Genomic DNA, 19,682 nt, shown 5'->3' with positions numbered 1-19,682 from the left:
CCTAGTTTTCTTATTTAACTTGGTCGATTCCCAATCGATTCATATGTTTCCCTGCCCGTATTTTTAATTTCTTAAGGTCTGCTTTTGGTAATTATTTGTGCTGGAGGGAGGCTCCTTCTACTTTAGTGGTATCTCCAGTGTAATTTAGCCCCTCTCCAGGCACATTAGTGGCATTAAACAGGACTGGTGCTAATGCCAACCCATTTGGCACCCTATTAGCCCTGGTACTCCCAGCTCAATTTGGTGTCATTTAACGTGAACTCATGTTTTAAATCTCTCACCGATTTCTCTGTCTGTGCGACTGAATTTCTCCCAGAGCCTGTTTTGATTATTTTTAAGAGCCTTTAGCTGCTCAGAACCCTTGTCTGAAGCCCATTAAGTTTCTCTTGGCTGCACCTCCCTTTCCCACGTCATTCCCTCTGTCTCCACAAGGAGCAGGAGCCAGGTCTGTCACCGAGGTGTGTTATTTCCGAGCTCTGCTTCTCGTCATGCTCTGTCACCTTTTGCATGTCATGTTCAGCCCCTGCATTTCAGGGTACATTTATCCCTAGGAAATGGGAATAATTCCATTTTCAGAAGTGCTCAAGCACTCAGCACGTCCTGTGTGTCCACCCACCATTAGCTGAGCACAACTGAAAACTTGTTCCTGAAATATCCAGGGCAGTAATTTTCCTGTATTTTATTTTTTTGTGTGTGTGTGTCTTATTATTATTACTTCTTTTATTCTGTGCCAGTTTGGAGCTGTGCATACAGCAAATCACTTTTGCCAGGGTCAGCTTTTGTTTTACTGGATGGTTCTTTTTGCATCTCTGCAGTTTTTTGTCACCTTCCCAGTTGTCCTTGACTTTGGGGAGAAAATATAATCATTATCCATGTTAATTAGCAACAAATCCTTTCCAGCTGTAATAGGAGTCTGTGATCAAGATAGGCTGATTTGCAGACATTTGGGCTGTCCAGTGATTCCTTTTTATCTGCCCTTCACCAGCAATCATTTTTGCAAGGTCTTTTTTTTTTTTTTGTCCCTGCACGAGGTGCTCAAACTTATCCAAGTATTTTGTGGGTGGTTTTTCCCACCTGGTGTTAATGTTCTGGGAGCACCTGAGAGAGGTGGTCATGTGCTGGGCACAGGAGACCAGAGGGATGTGAAGGACATGGAATAAATGTGGAGGAAGTGATGAAGGACAGACACAGAGGGATGAAGTAGCTGGTCCAGGGCCCTTCTGGTCTCCCTGGTGCAACAAGGACTTGCCAGGCTCCTGTTGGGTTCTCTCTTAAAAGGAGAAATTAAAGAAAGGTTATTAAATCTGTGTAACTGTCTTGAAACAAAATAATCATGAAAGTTTAATGCCTGATACGGAAAACTATTAAAGATTCATAATTGCAACAGAACTGTCTAATCAAATTTGGGGGTTTAATGGTCCTTCTTTTAGCAGGAAAATCCACTCCAGTGGGTTGGCTGATAAATCAGAGAGACCTGAGAGATGATACTCATTCCACCTGAACGTGTGTTTCTCTTGGCAGTTCAGGCACTTGTATAATTTCCCTCCCCTGTTCTGTTGTTCATCAGCAGTTTTCTGATGGTGGGTTTAAAGCTGGCAGAGCTTGAAGGGAGTCTGAGATATTTTGTCGAGTCTGTTTGTTGGGAATGTGGGTTTGTGTTATTCGCCCTCCCCTGGGCTCCCTCCCTTCCCGTTTCCCAGTGCCCTTGTGATCCACCATCCACAGAGGAAGGAACTGTCCCCAGACATTTGGGATGTTCCATATTACTGAGCTCCCAGCAGAGTAAGGACGTGGAGCTGTTGGAGAGAGTCCAGAGGAGGCACCAGGATGATGAGAGGGCTGGAGCAGCTCTGCTGGGAGGAAAGGCTGGGAGAGGTGGGATTGTTCAGCCTGGAGAGGAGAAGCTTTGGGGTGACCTGATTGTGACCTTCCTGTACCTGAAGGGAGCCCATGGATGGAGAGAGACTGTTTCCAAGGGCCTGGAGCGACAGGACAAGGGGGAATGGCTTCACACTGTATGTTTAGATTAGATTTTAGGAAGAAATCCTTCCCTGTGAGGGTGGGGAGGCCCTGGCACAGGTTGCCCAGAGAAGCTGTGGCTGCCCCTGGATCTCTGGAAGTGTCCCAGTCCAGGTTGGAGGGGTCTTGGAGCAGCCTGGGCTAGTGGAAGGTGTCCCTGCCCATGGCAGGGGGTGGAACAAGATGATCCTTAAAGTCCCTTCCAACACAAACTGTTCTGTGATTCTATGAAGAACGAGGCAAATCTGCTCAGGTCCCTGGATGGAGCTGAACGTGGAGCTGAGCTCTGCTGTGTCTGGACTTGGTGATCTTAAAGGTCTTTTCCAACCTAAATGACTCCATGGTTCTGTGGTGCTCTTGCTCCAGGTCCTTTTTTCCTATCAGAGCCTCCTTCCAGCCTCCTCTGAACGCTCCTTCTGAGCTCCCTCTGTCCTTTCAGCAGAGGGAAGGGTAAACAGGAGCCCTTCTCTGGCTTCTCATTATTGCCAGCATTATTTTGTACAGCTCCATCGAGCTCCCCACACATTATCTCCTCTCTAAATTTAACAGGCCTAATCTGTTCAATCTGTCCTTTCACAGGCACCTTCATCTGCCACTAATCATTTTTGTTTCGCTTCCTTACAACTTTTCTCTCCCTTGCTGGGCAGGCAGAGATGTGGCCAGGGAATGAACTTGCAGCATTCATCTGGATATAGACATTACACTCATTTTAGAGCTGTTCTCCATTTGTTTCTTACCACAGTTTCCCATCTCGTGGTTTTGTTGCAGATGTACCTGATCATTCTCACAGCTGCACCCCGAGCAAAGTGGTCCATGAGTTGTTGGTTATGTGTCCTCTCTGCTGTTCACAGGATCATGCAATGGTTTGGGAATCTTAAAGCCCATCTCATTCCACCCCCTGCCATGGGCAGGGACACCTTCCACCAGCCCAGGTTGCTCCAAGCCCCGTCCAACCTGGCCTTGGACACTTGCAGGGCTGGGGCAGCCACAGCTTCTCTGGGCAACCTGTGCCAGGGCCTCCCCACCCTCACAGGGAAAATTGGAATTTCTTCCCAGTATCCAATCTAAACCTTTCCTTCAGTTTGAAGCCATTCCTCCTCATCCTGTCCCTCCATCCCTTGTCCAAAGTCCCTCTCCAGCTCTCCTGGAGCCCCTTTGGGCACTGGAAGGGGCTCTCAGGTCTCCCTGGAGCCTTCCCTTCTCCAGGTGAACACCCCCAGCAGAGGGGCTCCATCACTCTGAGCGTCTTTGTGGCCCATTTTTCTCTGACTTTTCCCTATTCTTGTGCCTTCTCTGCTGGGAATGTCCCCCTGGGGATGCCTGGAGACACCACAGTCAGGCTGTATCAGCACTGTGTCTGGTTCTGTGGCGTGGTCACTGTGCTCTTCACTGGATTCATTAGTGAAAGGGGAAACATCCCAGGAACACAAGGAGAGGAATGGATGCTTTGACAGGTTTGTGGTGCTCTTGGTGTCCACTTTCACCCCAGCAAAGTTCTGGGCAGGACTGGAGTAAGCTCAGGTGACAGCAGAGTCACAGCCCACCACAGGGACTTGGCAGTGCTTAATCCAGTGCTTCCCACTGGAGGAAGAGTCTGGAGAATGAATCCCAGACTGCACTGTGTCATAAAGAAAGTCAGACTGCATTTTGGCAGAGCTGAGAAGAAGCCTGTGGTTAAGGAAAGATGGGAAAGAACAGTTTAAAAGAGGTTTTTTTGTTAGAAACAGGGTGAATTGGAGTACAGGAGTGAGGAGGAGCAGCACTGGATGCCCTGGAAGCACAGAGGAAGAGGGCCTGGGATGAAGGGGGAGATACCACATGGCTCCTGTGTCCTGAGCATGGCCAGGCTGTCAGGGAAATTCCTGGTTCCTGCAACGGCCCTGCCCACAAAATAAAAGCTCTTAGGAGCTGCTGGGGAGGAAATGGGAGGAGAGGAGGGATGGAATCCAGCTGTCTCAGATCCTACAGTTTACAGGGGGTTGGAGGCTGTGGTGAGACACTCCAGTTGAACCTCCCTGCTGCACACAGAGATCTGAGGTTTGGGGCTTCCACAGATGGTTCTTGGCCCCCCCAGATCAGCAGGAGGGGTTGGGGCTGGAGGCCTTGATGTTCTTTGGAGGTCTGCAGTTGGTCTGCAGGTCTGGTTGATGGAGGAGACTGGGCACATTGGTCTGACCTGGGATCCTAAACAGGCTCCTCCAGGCTTTGCAGACTGATCCTTCAGTGGCTCCCAGCCTGAGTGCTTGGTTCTTCAGCCAGCAGCATTTTTCCCGGTCCCTCCAATTGCTGTATCCCGACTTCGGTGGTGGGAGAGGAGGGCGTGTTCCTAACAGGAAAGCTCCCAGGACTCTCCGGGAGCTCACCCCATCCCGACTCCGCAGGTGGGGGACCAGATCCTGGAGGTGAACGGCAGGAGCTTCCTGAGCATCCCCCACGACGAGGCCGTGAAGCTGCTCAAGTCCTCGCGGCACCTCATCATGACGGTGAAGGACATCGGGCGCCTGCCCCACGCCCGCACCACCGTGGACGAGACCCGCTGGATCACCAGCTCCCAGCTCGGGGAGACCCTCGTCAGCTCCGCGGGGTACGTGCCTGGGACAGCCCCTGGGGGCTTCCTGAGGGAGGGGGGTGAGCTCAGAGCTCCTGGGGGGGGGCACACAGTCACCCCGGGCTGGGGGAACACCCAGCATGCGACCTGCTCTGTCCAGGGGAGCACCCGGTGCTGGGGTGTGTGGTCCTCATGTCAAGTGAAGCATCTCTGACCTGGTCTGGACAACGTGCTGCTGCCCCTTCCCCTTCTCTCAGGCCAGAAGCTTTCAGCTTGCAGGCACAGGGAGGGGAGAAGGTGCCAGGTCCTGTGCCACATCCCATGCCAGGCCCCAGGTGACGAGGGATCAGCACTAACTGATCTTCTCCCTCCTCGCAGGGCAGTGGGCAACCACGCTGTGGAGATGACAGCCAGGGTAAGACAACTCTTATGCCTGATGCCTTAGGAAAGACAAAAAAAATCACTGTTATTATCTTCTGTTTTCTACGGGAGGGAGGGCTCTGTGCTCCTGATTATGGAAGGGATGCTGGTTTGGTGAGGGTTTTAATGGGCCTTTCTCCTCCCCACCTCGTGTTGGCAGCTGACAAGTGAACCAGTGGGTGCCCCCTGTCCTGTGCCACTGGTGAGTCACTTCTGCAGCACATCTGGTGCCTCCCAGCCTGGCAATGAGCACCTTAATGGGCAAGGGGCAGTGATTAGGCAAGGACGCCTTTCACCCTGCAGATGGAACTATGGTGCTTTCCACATGGTGGCTGTCTCTGGGCCCTGCCAGCTCCTGGGATCTTTCCCAGCTGGAAGCAGAGCAGAGCCAGGCCTCTCCAGCACAGCAGGCAGTGGCAGGGACTCACCCATGCTGTGCCTGCAGCTCTGTGCCAGTGTCTTCTCCCCACACCTCTCTGCAAAGCACTTTTCTTTTAAATGGAAATAAGGCAGGGAGGTTTCACAGGTGGCTCTCACTGATAACAGCTTTGTACTCTTTGCTGGCAAAACATGTTCCTCAGCCCCAACTCCTCTCATGCTCTGGGATAGTCAGGGTCTTGTCTGGCTCCATATCCCCGTGCCGGTGCTGCCTGGGAGGGAACAGCAAGGACCTCCTCTTAGAAATCCCTCTCAAAGGAAAAAAAGCCTTTCATCTGCAGCCAGACTTGTCTCTCCCTGGGGCTCCTTTGGTTGCCAGTGGCTCTTTCTTCACCAGGGTCTGCTTCAAGCTGGCACTGGGGGCAAATGTGCCTTTTACAGAGGGTGGGAAGCTGGCCTGTCTCTCGTGGCCCCAGTTCCCCCAGCTCTGCCAGGGAGGAATACAGCCTGTGATTAAATCACTGGTCCAGGGGCAGTGTCCCTGCTTGCTGAACAGGGCTGGAAGGCTATTTTGGTTTTCAACTTGTGCTGCATAAACTCATAGAATCCATAGTTTCATAAGATATCCTGAGCTGGGACCCACAAGGATCACCCAGTCCAACTCCTGGCCCTGCACAGACACCCCAACAATCCCACCCTGGCCCTCAGAGCATTGTCCAAACTCTCCTGGAGCTCTGGCAGCCTTGGGGCTGTGCCCACTGCCCTGGGGAGCCTGGGCAGTGCCCAACCACCCTCTGGGGGAAGAACCTTTCCCTGAGATCCAACCTGAGCCTGCCCTGACACAGCTCCAGCCATTCCCTGGGTGCTGTCCCTGGTCCCCCCGGAGCAGAGCTCAGGGCCTCTGATCACAGCTCTGGAGTCACCCAGCCAGGTGGTGACACTGGACAGCCCTGCTGTTGAACCCTTGGGGGTCACCTGCCTCGAGTCACCTCAACATCCCCCTTCCACTCCCATTTCCAGCTCCCTCTCGGGCAGCTGGGTGAGATCTGGGGCACAGGCAGGGGGTATCCTCAGTGCAGCCTGTGCTGCTTGGCTGTCTCAGGAGAGGGAGAACAGCCAGTTCCCTGTCATCCCAGCCCAAATCCCGTCTCCTGTCCCCCCAGCCCGTGTTTTACCGAGGGCTGGCGGGCTCCCAGGTGACCCTGAGCAGCATGGTGAACCAGACCCGAGTGATGCTGGAGGAGCAGGCCCGGCACCTGCTCAACGAGCAGGAGAGGGCCACCATGGGCTACTACCTGGACGAGTATAAGGAGGGCAACATCTCCGTGGATGCTCTGGTCATGGCCCTCTTCGAGCTGCTCAACACACACGCCAAGGTGAGGCTGGGAAGTGGGAGAACACACAGGTACCCCCCAAAATGCCAGGGTTGTAGGAAAAGTTATTTCCAAAGTTGAGAACGCTGGGCTTAAAAGAACATTAATCCTAATGGTGCTTCAAACACCGGGCCAGAGAACGACACAACCCCTGCTCTCCTCAGGGCTTTTATAATTTCTGCTCCCCACCCCCTGTGGGGCCTTGGACAAGCCTGCAGGATTTATCTTTTTCTCATACCAGGGAGTGTTTCTCTGGGTTGCAGGAGGAGAAAACATCTAAAACTGTCTCTGGGGAAAGATGCCTCTTGTAGGCAGGAGAGCTTCCCTAAGTGAAACAAGCTCTGATCTCCTCACCATAATTCTTTGGGAAGGTCTTCTACCCTGACAGCAGCCCATGGCAGGGCCAGGGCAGCTTCTGGTACCCGGTGGGCTGGGCAGAGCTGTTGTCACGGTGTAGACATTGTCACACTGTGGGCACTGTCACAGTCTGGACATTGTCACAGTGTGGGCACTGTCACAGTCTGGACATTGTCACAGTGTGGATGTTGTCACAGTATGGCCCAGTGCCTCCAAGGTGATCTGCTCAGGGCAAGGGTGAGAGTATGGAAGCCAAATCCAGGTGTAGCAGATTATCACAGAGTCATCCCAGCATCACAGAATGGTTTGGGTTGGGAGGGACCTTAAAGCCCATCTCCTTCCGACCCCTGCCATGGGCAGGGACACCTTCCACTAGCCCAGGTTGCTCCGAGCCCTGTCCAACCTGGCCTTGGACACTTGCAGGGATGGGGCAGCACAGCCTCACACTCTGGGGGATACAGGCTGGTGTTCAGTGGCAGAGGAGCTTCTGGTGATGTTTAGGACCAAACCTCCTGCTGTGTCACCTGCTGGTACATCCCATGGCTGGTGCTGAGCAGGGAGGGAGGGCGGGTCTGTGGTGCTGCCCCAACCTGTCTCTGGCTGTGTCTGCCTGGCCCAGTTCTCCCTGCTGTCTGAGGTGCGGGGGGTCATCTCCCCTCAAGACCTCGACCGCTTCGACAACCTGGTGCTGAAGAGGGAGATCGAGTCCATGAAGGCCCGTCAGCCCTCGGGGCCCGGCGCCGCCACCGACTCCTACTCCATGATGTCCTACAGCGACACCGTGTCCTCCTCCAGCAGCCACTTCACTGCCACCACCGTCAGCTCGGCCCGGGTGAGTCCCCCTGGGTGATCCTTTCCCTCTCAGCACCTGCTCCTGAACCTGAGCCTCACCACAAACTCCCCTCCTGGAGCGCTGTAAAGGCCTTTTACCCCACCTTTCCCCCCACCCCGTTCAATCCCCCCTGGATTCCCCCAAAGCTTTTATTTTTGGGGGGATTTTGAGGTGGAATAAAGTGATGCCACGACGTGTGCTGGGTGTCTCTGTGCTCCTGTGCCCCCCGTGAGGGCTGTGGTGCTGCATGTCACTTTGTCCCCAGTGAGGACCAAGCCAATCTCCCTTCCAGGACCTCTGGCAGAGCCGTGCATTTGAAGGACAAACATGGGTTTAAGTGTATGGACAAATGGCTCATTTAAATGAAAAAATGAGCCATTTTTTCTAAAAGCTCTTCTAGACTCCTCTAGGCAGTTAAAGCAAGTCTCTTAGCCACACTTGTAACTCAGCTTTGGAATTCAGTCTTCACTGCCTTTTAGTTATTTATATTTTAAAAAAGCACGGCACTAAATGTATTTTCAATAAAAACTATCACAGCGCACGCACAAATATGTAGGATAAAATATTATGTGGAGCAGCAGAATGCAGGTTTCATGATGCATAAAAATCACAAATAAGTTGAACTTCCCGACCCTCATCTAAGTAATTCCAAAATTTCATCCCCAGACAAAGCAGGAAGGCCATTTTGAGTTTTAAGCCCAACGAACTAAAAAAAAAATATGCTTTGTCTTTAGAACGTTATTTTGTAGACAGAGAGCTGCATCCACACAGAAATCCCAGCAATGTGCTGCTGCCACACTGTGCCTGCTGCTGTTCACCAGCTTTTAAATCAGCTCCTTAAAGACCCTGGCTGCCTGTTCCCGCTGCCAGTGGCTGCATCCCATGCCAGCCCCTGCCCGCTCTCCAGCGCTCACTCCCACGGCTCTGCCAGCCTGTCGTGGCACGCACCGTCTAATTAAGTTGGTGTAATCACCTCAGAGTGTGCGGGCACACAGCCCCCAAATTAATTTCCTTAGCCATAAAATGCCTTTCATCAGAAATGCATTAGTAACCTTGGAAATTAAGCCCTTCCTGAGCAGAGCAGGGGACAATGGGATGTGTGCTGGCCCCGCAGCAAGGGAAGCGCCGCGGCTGGAGCGCTGGGACCGGGGTGTGGAGGGTCCAGGCACCACAGCTGGGGGGGGAGAGAGAGGAGGGGGCTTTCCTGGGGCTCTGCCTGCCTACATGGGGTGGTGCAGCATCCCAGGAGAGCGTCAGAGCAGCAGAGCTGTGCTTTTGCCCCGTTAACTCCACAAATGCCCATAGGGAAGCCACCTGCTCTGGTCAGGGTGGATCCCACTGAGATCCTTTCTGGATCGGGAGAAACAAAGCCAGTTTTGCTCTGCTTTCCCGAGGACCTGCTGGGAAAATTCTTCTGAAGTCTCCGGGGGCTGGCACAGGTCTGCCAGGGCCGTGTGCTGGGTGTGACACCCTGCTCTCGTGCTGTCCCCGTGCCTGGGGCTGTACCGTGGGCTTCAGGTGTGCCATGCTCTGCCTCCACAGCATGTGCCCAGCGTGGCTGCTCGGGCTGCTGTGTGAGCAATGGCACATGAGCCCAGAGCTCGGGGAGGGAGACCAGGGTGCTGTTCTGCCATAGAAGGAGTGGGCTGTGCCTTAAAAGCACTGTTTGAAGAGCTTCCTCCAAGAACACGCGTCCCTCGATGACATTACAGGTCTTCCCTGGCCCTGTGGCACCCCTTTCCATGGGTGTGAGAACACACCTGCCTCCAAGCTCTGCCTGGGTGTTGGGAGTGCTGGCGCTGGAGATGGTTGTCCCCATTGTTTGCTAAAACAAGCTGCCAAGCTGAAAGCACCAGCTCGTGGTGGATTGGGGCTTGTCTCAGCTAACAGGAGAGAGAGAAGAGGGGCAGAGCTCCTAAACTGTTCCCTCTGCCCTGTTCTGCCCTCAATCCCGATGCCGTTCCCCTCCCCAGCCCCTCTCGCAGGAGGGACTCACCTCGGCCGTCACATCCAGCCCTGGATGCGGCTGGATGTGGATTTGGGGTGTGTTTGGGGGAGGAGGGAGGCGCTGTGCCGGGGTTTGCTCGTCTCGCTCCTTTGCTCCGCATCCTCCCTGATGTCACGTTCTCGCTTTTGTGCTTGTTTTCCTCTGCTCTCCCCCCGGCACGTCCCCAGGAGCGGCTCCTGTGGCTCATAGACCTGATGGAGGTAGGGGAGGAGGGCGAGTGCTGCTGTTGCCATAGTGGATGGGCTGGGGGGGCTGAGTTGTGCCGGGGGAAGGCGGGGACGGGCTGTCCAGGGACTGACATGCGGCTCCTCCACGTGCTCAGCCGCCTCGTTTCACCCATCCCTGCCTGTCCTCTCTGCTGAGGAGAGCCCCTTTCCCCAGCCTGCAGTGCACACGAGGCTCAGCCTTGAGCCAGACCCAGCTGGTGCCAGTTCCTGCCTGCACTGAGTGCCACAGACCCCTCTGGGGAGGGGGGGGTGGGTTTGGAAGGACCAGCAGCATTGGTGGACCCCAAAGTGCTCTTCCTGCTCTGTGTGCTGCTGTGCTGACTTGCTGTGTGGGCATGATGGCTAAATACCTGTAGACTCATAAAAATCACAGAATGGTTTGTGCTGAAGGGACTTTTAAAGTCCAACCCCCCTACCATGGGCAGGAACACCTCCCACCAGCCCATGTTGCTCCAAGCCCCGTCCAACCTGGCCTGGGACACTTCCAGGGATGGGGCAGCCACAGCTTCTCTGGGCAACCTGTACCAGGGCCTCCCCCACTGTTGTTATAAAAAACTTCTTCCTTCTATCTAATCTAAATTGACCCTGTTTTAGTTTACAACCATCACCCCATGTCCTGTCACAGTGAGCCCCATTAAACAAACCTGTCCCCATCTTTCTTCAAGTAGTGAAATGCCACAACAAGGTCTCCTTAGATCCTTCTTTTCTCCAGGCTGAGCAAGCTCAGCTCTCTCAGCCTCTGAGCAGGCTGGTCACACCCTATCATACATCCTTAGGATGGGGGAAAATTTTCCCTACAGGCCTTGGATCTGCAAAAATCCACGCTGCAGTGCAGGAGGGTCGGTGTGCGTGTGTTGTGTGTGTCCAGCCTTGGAGAAATCCTCACTGAGGATTTGGACATGGATGTGGGAAGAGCCTGAGGAGCCCCTCTGTCATGTCAGAGCTCTTGGCTGGGATGAGGCTGAGGAAAGCTGCAGGTTCCATGGTGTGGAGCACATTCCCTGCTCCTCGGCTGGGAGGAAATCACAGGGTCAGCGGGTCGGGCAAGTGGTGGAGCAGGGACTGCTCAGGAGACAGGACTTCTGGCAGCTGTGAACCTGACCCAAAAACCATATCCCTCTGGGAATGGCTGTTATCCAGCAGAGAACAGCTGTAGCATTCCCAGATGGAGTTTGTCACAGGCACCTTGAACCGTGGGACCCAGATTTCTTTGGCTTCCTGACACTAGAGCAGGCCCCTGTCCCACCATGGGCTTGACCAAAAATAACCAGGCTGAGCAGGCCCTGCCTTGGGAAAATGATTCCATTACAGGATGTATCCTTCAGGATACCTGGAAATGAGACAAGGCCACGTTGTGCAGTGCCACCCCCAGGTGCTCTGTGTCTGCTCTCTGAGTGTCACCAGCACCTCCTGTAAGTCCTGGGACTCAGGATGAGTCCTGCAGGGCAGAGCTTGGTTGGAGACTGCAATAATCAGGTCTGACCAGAGCAGTGGGAATTCCTGATCGCTTCCAAGCACAACAGTCTGGCATTCCCTTTGTCCCTGCCCAGCCCTCAGTGGTGGGATGAAGGAATTGAAATCCCCGTTGGTTTTGGTTTGGTTCTCCATCACCTCCTGGCAAAGCTGCTGCCATCCAAAGGTACCTTCTCCTCCCAGGGCCTGGTTCCACAGGCACTGGCCTGCTCCCACCTCCCTGGGATATCCCACAAGGAGGGTTCCCATGGGAACAATCCTCTCAGAGGATGAGGATGGAGGCAGTGAAGCCACTACATGTGGGTCATTGTCACCCTTAGAGCCCCTGAAGTCTGGACCAGGGACTTGGGGCTCCTCCAGCCCTGCAGCTGCATTCCAGAGTGGGACAGGGAGGAGAAGAGAGAGGGGAAGAGAGAAGGAAAACTGGACTTGTTCTCAGGCTGGTGCAGTTGTTGAAAATCGAGACCCTGTGGGACTCAGGCTGAGTGGCTCTGCACAGCTCTCGTTAGCAGTAACTGGAAATTAAGGGACTGATTTGGAGCTGGGAGGTTAATTAAAGGTTGAGTTGTGTTCCCCGGGGAGGTGGCAGTTTCTCCACCCTTTAATCTGCAAATGAAAGCTGTCTGCCTGCCTGACAGATGCTCTCCAGCTCCATCACTCCTGCCATTCTCTCTGAGCAGGATAGGAGGTACAGACATTTCCCAGCTCCTCTGTGAAGGAAGGGCCTCACCTGGCCCCCAGTTTCTACAGGGAACTGGAAAACAGATGGGATAAAGGAGCAGGGAGTGGGCAGGAGGGAGCAGCCTCCTCAATAAAGACTCATTTCTCAGGGCAGTGGCAGGTGGTGAGTCTTTCAAGGGAAATCCAGGGAAGCACAGCCCCAAAAACAGCCAGTTCCTGAAAGTAAATGTGCTGGGCTTAAAAGCCATCGAGTTTTACAGCCCAGAGCAATCCCTGTTTAATTGCTTTTGCTCCAAAAGAACTAATCTGGGGAGAAATAAATCTCCTGCTCACACACTGCACCAGGAAAAGGTGCCCTGAGGAGGATGAGCAGCATCAGTGTCCCTGGCTGGGGGGGAGCAGAGCTGGCAGTGGGATCAGGGGGTGGAGGGCAATGTCTGTCCCCACCCAGCGTGTGCCACAGGAGTCACATCTCAGTGCACAGACTGTCCTTTCTACAAGGCCAGGGCTGGGACATGGCATGGGATGGGCTTGATGGGCACAGGGTTCAGTGGCAGGACTGGGAGAGGTGGCCCTGGCAGGTTTTGGGGGGGCATCAGACAGACTCTTCTTGTTTTAGTGGCGACATAACTGTGACTGTTTGACAACAGGCTGCTCCCAGTCACACTGCCCAGAGAAGCTGGGGCTGCCCCAGCCTTGGGAGTGTCCAAGGCCAGGTTGGAGCAACCTGTGCTAGTGGAAGGTGTCCCTGCCCATGGCCAGGGGGTGGAATGAGATGATCTTTAAGGTCCCCTCCAACCCAAACCAGTCTGGGATTCTCTGCTTCTCTCTCAAATGCCACATGCCCTTATGTTGGATTAATTGATGATGAAACCAGCCTTTGCCAGAGGCAGGAGTAGTTTCCCAAGTGAAGATTTACCTGTCACTCCCTGAACAAGCTGTTTCTCTTTGTTCCCATTCTCCAGGGCTCTTTCAGAAGCCACGGAGATAAAAGCACTTTGTATCAATGTTTTTGCCTCTTCTCTAATGCTCTTAATTGTCTCCCGTGTCTATTTTGGGACTCCAGCATCTTACAGGCACAGCAGCAGCCTCCAGCAGCTGGGGGAAATGCAGATGCACCAGCATTTCAACTAATCAGCTGTTTACCCTGCAATAAATAACAGGCACTTAAACACAAACTGTGCCCTGCCCAATCCAGCAGGAGAGAACAAACATCCCTGTGAACGTGACAGGAGCCAAGTTCTCCCTTCCTGAGCGGCAGCAGCTCCTCTCCAGAGCAGGAGTTGCTGTGGGAGGGGGGATGAGTCTGGGTTTGCCCTTCCAGGGCCTTGCAGGAGCAGCAGGATGTTCCCCCCTGGCAGAGCATCCCTGGAGCCTGGGCAGAGCTCACCAGGGAAAAGCTGCACCCCCTCTGTGCCCCCTGTTCTGCCAGCCCTGGGACTTGGCCAGGTGCCTGTCTGCTCTGCTTGGCTGTGTCCATGTCCTCTCTCCTCGAGTCCCTGCTGACCCACAGCTGCCCCTGCACAGACAGACTGACAGATTCCCAGAGCCCTTCTGGATATCTGGAGCTGGGATGTGTTCAAAACTGGGGTGTGACATTTCCTGATGACATTTTGACTCGTTGAGGGAAAGCAGCTTTGGTTTGCACGAGACTCACTGTTCTGGCTTGCAAAGGGAAGGGAGTTTTGAAGTTTTCTATTGCCCTTCTCCTGGGAAGGATCCAGATATTGAGCCTGAGCTCCTTCCAAATGAAGCAGGAGGAGCTGATTTGGGTCCAGAGGAGCTTATTCCTCCTCTGCAGGAGGTCAGGTCCACAGCAGGCTTTGAGAACACTTCTTAGCTTGGGAGAGCCTGTGTCCCACAAAGCTACTTTGATAGGATATGTGAGTCTCTAGGGAACCTCCAAGGAGACAAAAACCTTTGGGTGACAGACTGGCCTTGCAGGGGGAGGGGGTTTGGGGGATCACTCCATGTCCTCTGTCACACTGGCACTGTGCTGGTTGCTCTTGCTGCTCTGACATGGTTTTCTCTGCCTTCTTTGCCCTCTCAGAACACGTCAGAACTGGAGGGAGCTGGGGACTGCCACCAAAGCAGCATCAACACCCTGCCAGATGTGTCCCTGGTAAGGCCCTGCAGGAGCTGCTGCACCTCGGATGGGAGCTGGAGGAAAACTGGGGGTACTGAGTTTTGCCTCAGCTTCAGTAGCTCTGCTACATCAACACCCCAGGGATGTCAGAGAAGCCAGTTAATCCAGTTGGTTAGGAGAAGGATCCTGGCTGGCTGAGCAGGAGCAGCACTGTGGGAGCCAAAGCAGAGACTGAGTGATTTGTCCTCTAATCATCCTCATTTGTGAATCATATTCTTATTGTCAGAAGATCAGAAAGGTGCTTCTGTGACAACCAGCCAGGGTCATTGGGAAAAGATAAAGACACGGGTGACACTGAGCCTGAGGAAGCCCTGGAGAAGTTCTCACAGCTGAGCACGGTGTCCTAAAACCTCCTGTTCTTGGTTTGGCAGGATGACATCTCCTCCTTCCCAGACGAACCACCCAACTTCAAGCCTCCTCCTCCTCCTGCAGCCCCTCAGCTGCTGGACCCCTCAGCTGCCCAGCACAGGAACCCGGGGAAGGACAAGCCCAAGCGTCCCTCCTCTGAGTCCTCCCAGTCAGGCCTTTTCTTCGTGGCCCCCCGGAACCCCACCCCCCCTCCCAGCGCCCCCGAGAAGGACACGCTCAGCGTCAGCTCCACTGCCACCACCTCCACCGAGGATTCCTCCCCCAGCGCCATCTACGCCACCATCTCCCCGTCCCTGCACGGCTCCCGCAGGCAGATGGATGCCCAGCTCTCCCTGGTCACCCAGCACCCCATCGGGCCCTTCCCCAGGGTCCAGTCCCCCACCAGGTTGAAGAGCCCGTCCCCGGAGGCTGGAGGGGTCCAGAGCCCCCCGTCCCCGTCCCCTCCTCCTCCTCCCGCCCACCCAGCGCCCCCTCCCCCGGACAAGGGCAGCCCCCAGGCCGTGGCCAACCAGCACTTCATCATGGTGGAGGTGCACCAGCCCAACAGCGAGCCCGACGTCAACGAAGTGAGGCCCCTGCCCCAGGCCAGAGGTGGGTGGCACCTGCCCCTCGAGAGAGAGAGAAACGGCAGAGGAGGCAGATCTGCCCCCGAGCTGGAGCCCCTCTGCTCCGGAGCCAGGCTGGGAGAGCTGGGGGGGTTCACCTGGAGAAGAGAAGGCTCCAGGGAGAGCTGAGAGCCCCTTGCAGTGCCGTGGGGTCCCTTGGGGATGGAGAGGGAAGGGGGGTCCCGGGGCGTCCCTCGCAGATGGAGAGGAAGCGGGGTCCTGGGAGCCCCTCGGAGATGGAGAAGGAAGGGGGTACAGGAGGATCCCTCAGCAATGGAGAGGGAAGGGGGTACAGGGGGATCCCTCGGAAATGGAGAGGGAAGAGGGTACAGGGGGATCCCTCGGAGATGGAGCGGGAAGGGGGTTCAGAGGGATCCCAGGGGATCCCTTGGAGGTGGAGAGGGAAAGGGGTACGGGGCGGATGTCCCTCGCAGATGGAGAGAGAAGGGGGGTCCGGGGGAGTTCCTCGAAGGTGGAGAGGAGGGAGTGTGGTCTCGGAAAGTCCCCCGGAGATGGAAAGGGGTCCCGTGGGGTCCCTCGGAGGTGGAGAGGGAAGGGTGTCCCGGGGGAATCACTCGCAGATGAAGAAGGAAGGGGGGTCCCGGGGGTGCCCGGAGGGTCCTGGGGGTATCCCCGGCCCCCCTACCCTGTGGGACCGACACGAGTGGCAATGTCGCCCTCCTGTGGCCCCGTCCCGTCCCTGCAATGGGTTCATTAACCGCGGTTGATGAGGGTTAATGAGGGTTCGTTAATGAGGGCGAGGGGCTGCTGGGGTCAGGTCCTGCCCAGGGAGTGTCCGCAGTGGGACCTCGACTCCTCCGAGTGCCAGAGCCGCTGTCCCGGACACCCCGCGCTCCCCGCGGGTGCAGCTGTACCGCTCTTCCCGGCATTCCCAGAGTCTCCATCTGCACTTGGAGTCTTTATTCTCCAAGACGAGAAAACTCCTTTATGGCAGCACCTCTTTACTCGGTCCGTCCCAGTCTCCTCCCACGTGGAGCATGGTCTGGATAAACGAGCAGGAACCCAGGACTCATCACTCTCTCCCTCCATCCCTGTTTGGGATCAGGGTTGGATCCTGGACCTGAGTATGAGGCCACTTGTCCCCTGACAAGTGCACAGCTCTGTCCCTCTGCCAGGAGGGTGCAGCCAGGTGGGGGTCGGGCTCTTCTCCCAGGTAACAAGGTACAGGACAAGAGAAAATCGCCTCAAGTTGTGGAGGTTCAGGTTGGATATTAGTGAAAATTTCATCAGTGAAAGGGTGGTCAGGCATTGGGACAGGCTGGGGAGGAGTCTCCATCCCTGGAGGGGTTTGAAAGCCTTGTAGATGTGGCACTTGGGGACATGGGCTCATGGTGGGCTCAGCAGTGCTCAGGGAACAGTTGAACTCGATGATCTTGGAGATCTTCTCCAACTCAAATGACTCTCTGTTCTATGACAGCCACTGATGTCAAATCATTCACCTTCCCCTATTTACAGTCCCGTGGGTTAGTGGTGGGCTCGGCAGTGCTGGGGAATGGTTGAGCTTGCTTAGAAGTCTTTTCCAACCTAAGCAGCTCCGTGATTCGGAAGCTTGGGAGCCTGGCTCTGAAGGCCAGGTGTCATTCCCGGGGGATCTGCCCGGCCCTGGGATCTGCCCTCGCCCCGTGCGTGCCCGGCCGGCCCCGGGGCCGCACTGCCCGCCCTCTAACCCGCGTGTCTCCCCAGCCTCCACGCTCTCCCAGCTGTCGGACAGCGGGCAGACCCTCAGCGAGGACAGCGGGGTGGACATCGGGGAGCTCGAGACCAGCGGCAAGGACAAGAGCCGGCAGCCGGGCCCTGGGAAAAGCCGGAGCCTCAAGGAGGCCGCGAGGAGCGAGGGGGCGGCTGAAGGGGCCTCCAAGCCGGTGAGGGCCCGGGGGGGGCTGCTGGTTGTGGGAAGGGGCACCTGGGGCTGTCCCCCACTGCCTCATCCGGCCAGTTCTGCTCCCCCTTCCCCACTGCTCTGCTGTGCTTTGGTGGGTTGTTTATCCTCTGTAGTAAGCTGAGTGAGCTCTCTGGGGGGCTGAGCTGTGGGGAAAGGGATCAGGAGTGGCTGAAAGGGGCTCTGTAGAGCTGATTCACTCCATGCTGGATAAATCCAGTCCCTCCCAGCTACAGAGGGCATGGCAGAACCCCTGGCTCTGAGGGAACATCCCCAGGGCGCAGTGAAGTCACCTGTAGCCTGGAAGGGAAGGTGGCAGCAGGTATCAGGGGGTTTCTGATGGTGGTATAGGTAGGCAGGCAGACAGCTGCTCTGCTCTTCCTCAAGTTCTTCCAGCCCTGCCCGTGGTTGGGATCTTGGATGTCAAGAGTTAGGGAGCGAATGTGTCTGTCCCTCTGCGGTGACAGCCACCCGTGGGTGTCCCTGCCTGCTCTGGGACACCCCAGGGAGTGTGGCAGGCACATGATGTCCAGCCTCCCTTAGCAGTGCCCTCTCTCCCCACAGCCAGGGCTCCTGGAGCCCACGTCGTGTCTGATCCGGGTGTCCAAGAGCGCTCCCACCTTGGGCATCGCCATCGAGGGCGGAGCGAACACGCGGCAGCCGCTGCCCCGCATCGTCACCATCCAGGTAGGGCGGGCTGGGAACGGGAATAACTCCATGGACATCCCATCCCTCTGCTCCCTGAGCAGGCTGGGAAAGCCTTTGAGCCACAGCCAGAGCAGAGGGGGGATTTTAGAGGTGCCTCCCCCTGCTACAGCCCTGCACGTCCCCAGCCATCATCCTGCTGTGGGGGTTTGCATCCGTGTCCCGTGGATGATCCCGCACCGTAACAGACATCCTGGGAGCCAAGGATTTGCTGCAGACATTTCAGAGGGAGTCAGGGCAGCCCTGAAAGCTTGGCTGGTGTCTCCAGATGTCTGGAAACTCCCAGACAGAGGACTGGGGAGGGGGAGTGGTGGATGAGAGCCAGACAACTGAGCCCTCCAGAGCTGTCTCCCTGTTTGCTGTTTACTTGGGGCAAAATTCAAGTTATTTACAGCAAAAGAAAAGCAGAGCTGACTGTGCCTTGGTTATTCTTGGCCACCCCAGCTGGCGCCACGCTCCAGGAGCAATCAGGAGGGGAGCCAAATTCACCCCCTCTCTCCAAAAAGCGAAATATCTCATATCCATCACGTTCCTTCGCCGGTTCAGGGTGAACATGAGCGATATGAAATATATCCCATTTTTTTTCCCCCAAAAAACCAGCTGGGTTGACCCAAGGGAGGGATGGTGGGAAGGTGAGCTGACCACCTCTCTCCTGCAGCGTGGGGGCTCGGCACACAACTGTGGGAAGCTGAAGGTGGGCCACGTCATTTTGGAGGTGAACGGCACGGGCCTGCGAGGCAAAGAGCACCGGGAGGCCGCCCGCATCATCGCCGAGGCCTTCAAGCTGAAGGACAAGGACTACATTGACTTCTTGGTCACAGAATTCAACGTGGCCCTTTAGGGATGGCTTTTGGGAGCGCGGAGTGGGACGGGGATGAAGGACAGCGCCGAGGTGTGAACGAGGTCCCGCCACGCAGAGCCCGCGCACGCAGACACCCCCAGCTTGTCCCCAGATGTCCCCTCGCCCGCTGTGGACTCGCTGCCTGGGTAGGGCAGGCTGAGAATGGGCAGAAATCACTGCACGTCCCTCAAAAGTCTCCACCCCGTCCTATCTGGGGTAGGGAAAACGCCCTCTCCCCCTCGGCCGGGCGGGAGGACAGCAGAGGTCTGGGTGTCCCCCCTGTCATTTGAGTGCCACACACACAGCAAGGCGGGCCCGTGGCTCAGGCTGGAGGGGTTTTGGGTGGTGGCCATTCCCTTGGGTGTTCACCCCTCGTGCCCAGGGGAGTGGCACAGGCCACGGGTGGGGAGGCAGAGAGAGCAACTGGAGGCCTTGTAAATCGCTGGCAATGTCGTCATATTTATATATACAGAGCTTGTGCTTTTAATTTTTCAATAAATCTATCAGGGTAGAAAAGGACTGTGGTTGGGGGGGTTCTTGGGGGCTGGGATGGGGGGGAGGAAGGGGCAGGGGTGACTGTGGGGCTCCCCATGGCCAGCAGGGCAGGAGGGCGTGTGGTGGTGGTGGGCTGGGAGGGAATGCTCCATGTTAGCCCCATCCCCTCCCATCCCATCCCAGTCTCACCCCCATTCCCATCCCAGTCCTATCCCTGTCTCATTCCTATCCCATCTCATTCTCTTCCCATCTCCATCCCCTCCCTATCCTCATCCCAATCCCTGCCAGGGATCCCCGGAGGATAG

General features: G+C 55.8%; 1 protein-coding gene across 3 annotated transcripts in view; it reads left to right on the top strand.

The window, feature by feature from the left end:
• Window positions 1-19,398, top strand: part of WHRN (whirlin) — a 48,735-nt gene extending 29,337 nt beyond the window's left edge. For 2 of the 3 annotated variants that reach the window (XM_027727424.2, XM_027727426.2), the window contains exons 4-13: window positions 4,401-4,603; window positions 4,946-4,982; window positions 6,529-6,741; window positions 7,715-7,927; window positions 10,103-10,135; window positions 14,367-14,438; window positions 14,834-15,422; window positions 17,141-17,319; window positions 17,901-18,023; window positions 18,700-19,398. In XM_027727424.2, coding sequence (XP_027583225.2) covers window positions 4,401-4,603; window positions 4,946-4,982; window positions 6,529-6,741; window positions 7,715-7,927; window positions 10,103-10,135; window positions 14,367-14,438; window positions 14,834-15,422; window positions 17,141-17,319; window positions 17,901-18,023; window positions 18,700-18,882 — 1,845 coding nt within the window. In that variant the 3' untranslated portion in view covers window positions 18,883-19,398. The remainder of the gene's footprint in view (window positions 1-4,400; window positions 4,604-4,945; window positions 4,983-6,528; window positions 6,742-7,714; window positions 7,928-10,102; window positions 10,136-14,366; window positions 14,439-14,833; window positions 15,423-17,140; window positions 17,320-17,900; window positions 18,024-18,699) is intronic. The other variant, XM_027727425.2, reaches the window with a different exon arrangement.
• Window positions 19,399-19,682: the final 284 nt, after the last annotated feature.

Source organism: Pipra filicauda, unplaced genomic scaffold, assembly GCF_003945595.2.
Source record: "Pipra filicauda isolate LSUMZ 115617 unplaced genomic scaffold, ASM394559v2 scaffold321_size1097455_pilon, whole genome shotgun sequence".
Taxonomy (NCBI): domain Eukaryota; kingdom Metazoa; phylum Chordata; class Aves; order Passeriformes; family Pipridae; genus Pipra; species Pipra filicauda.
This window is presented reverse-complemented; position numbering and strand designations above follow the sequence as displayed.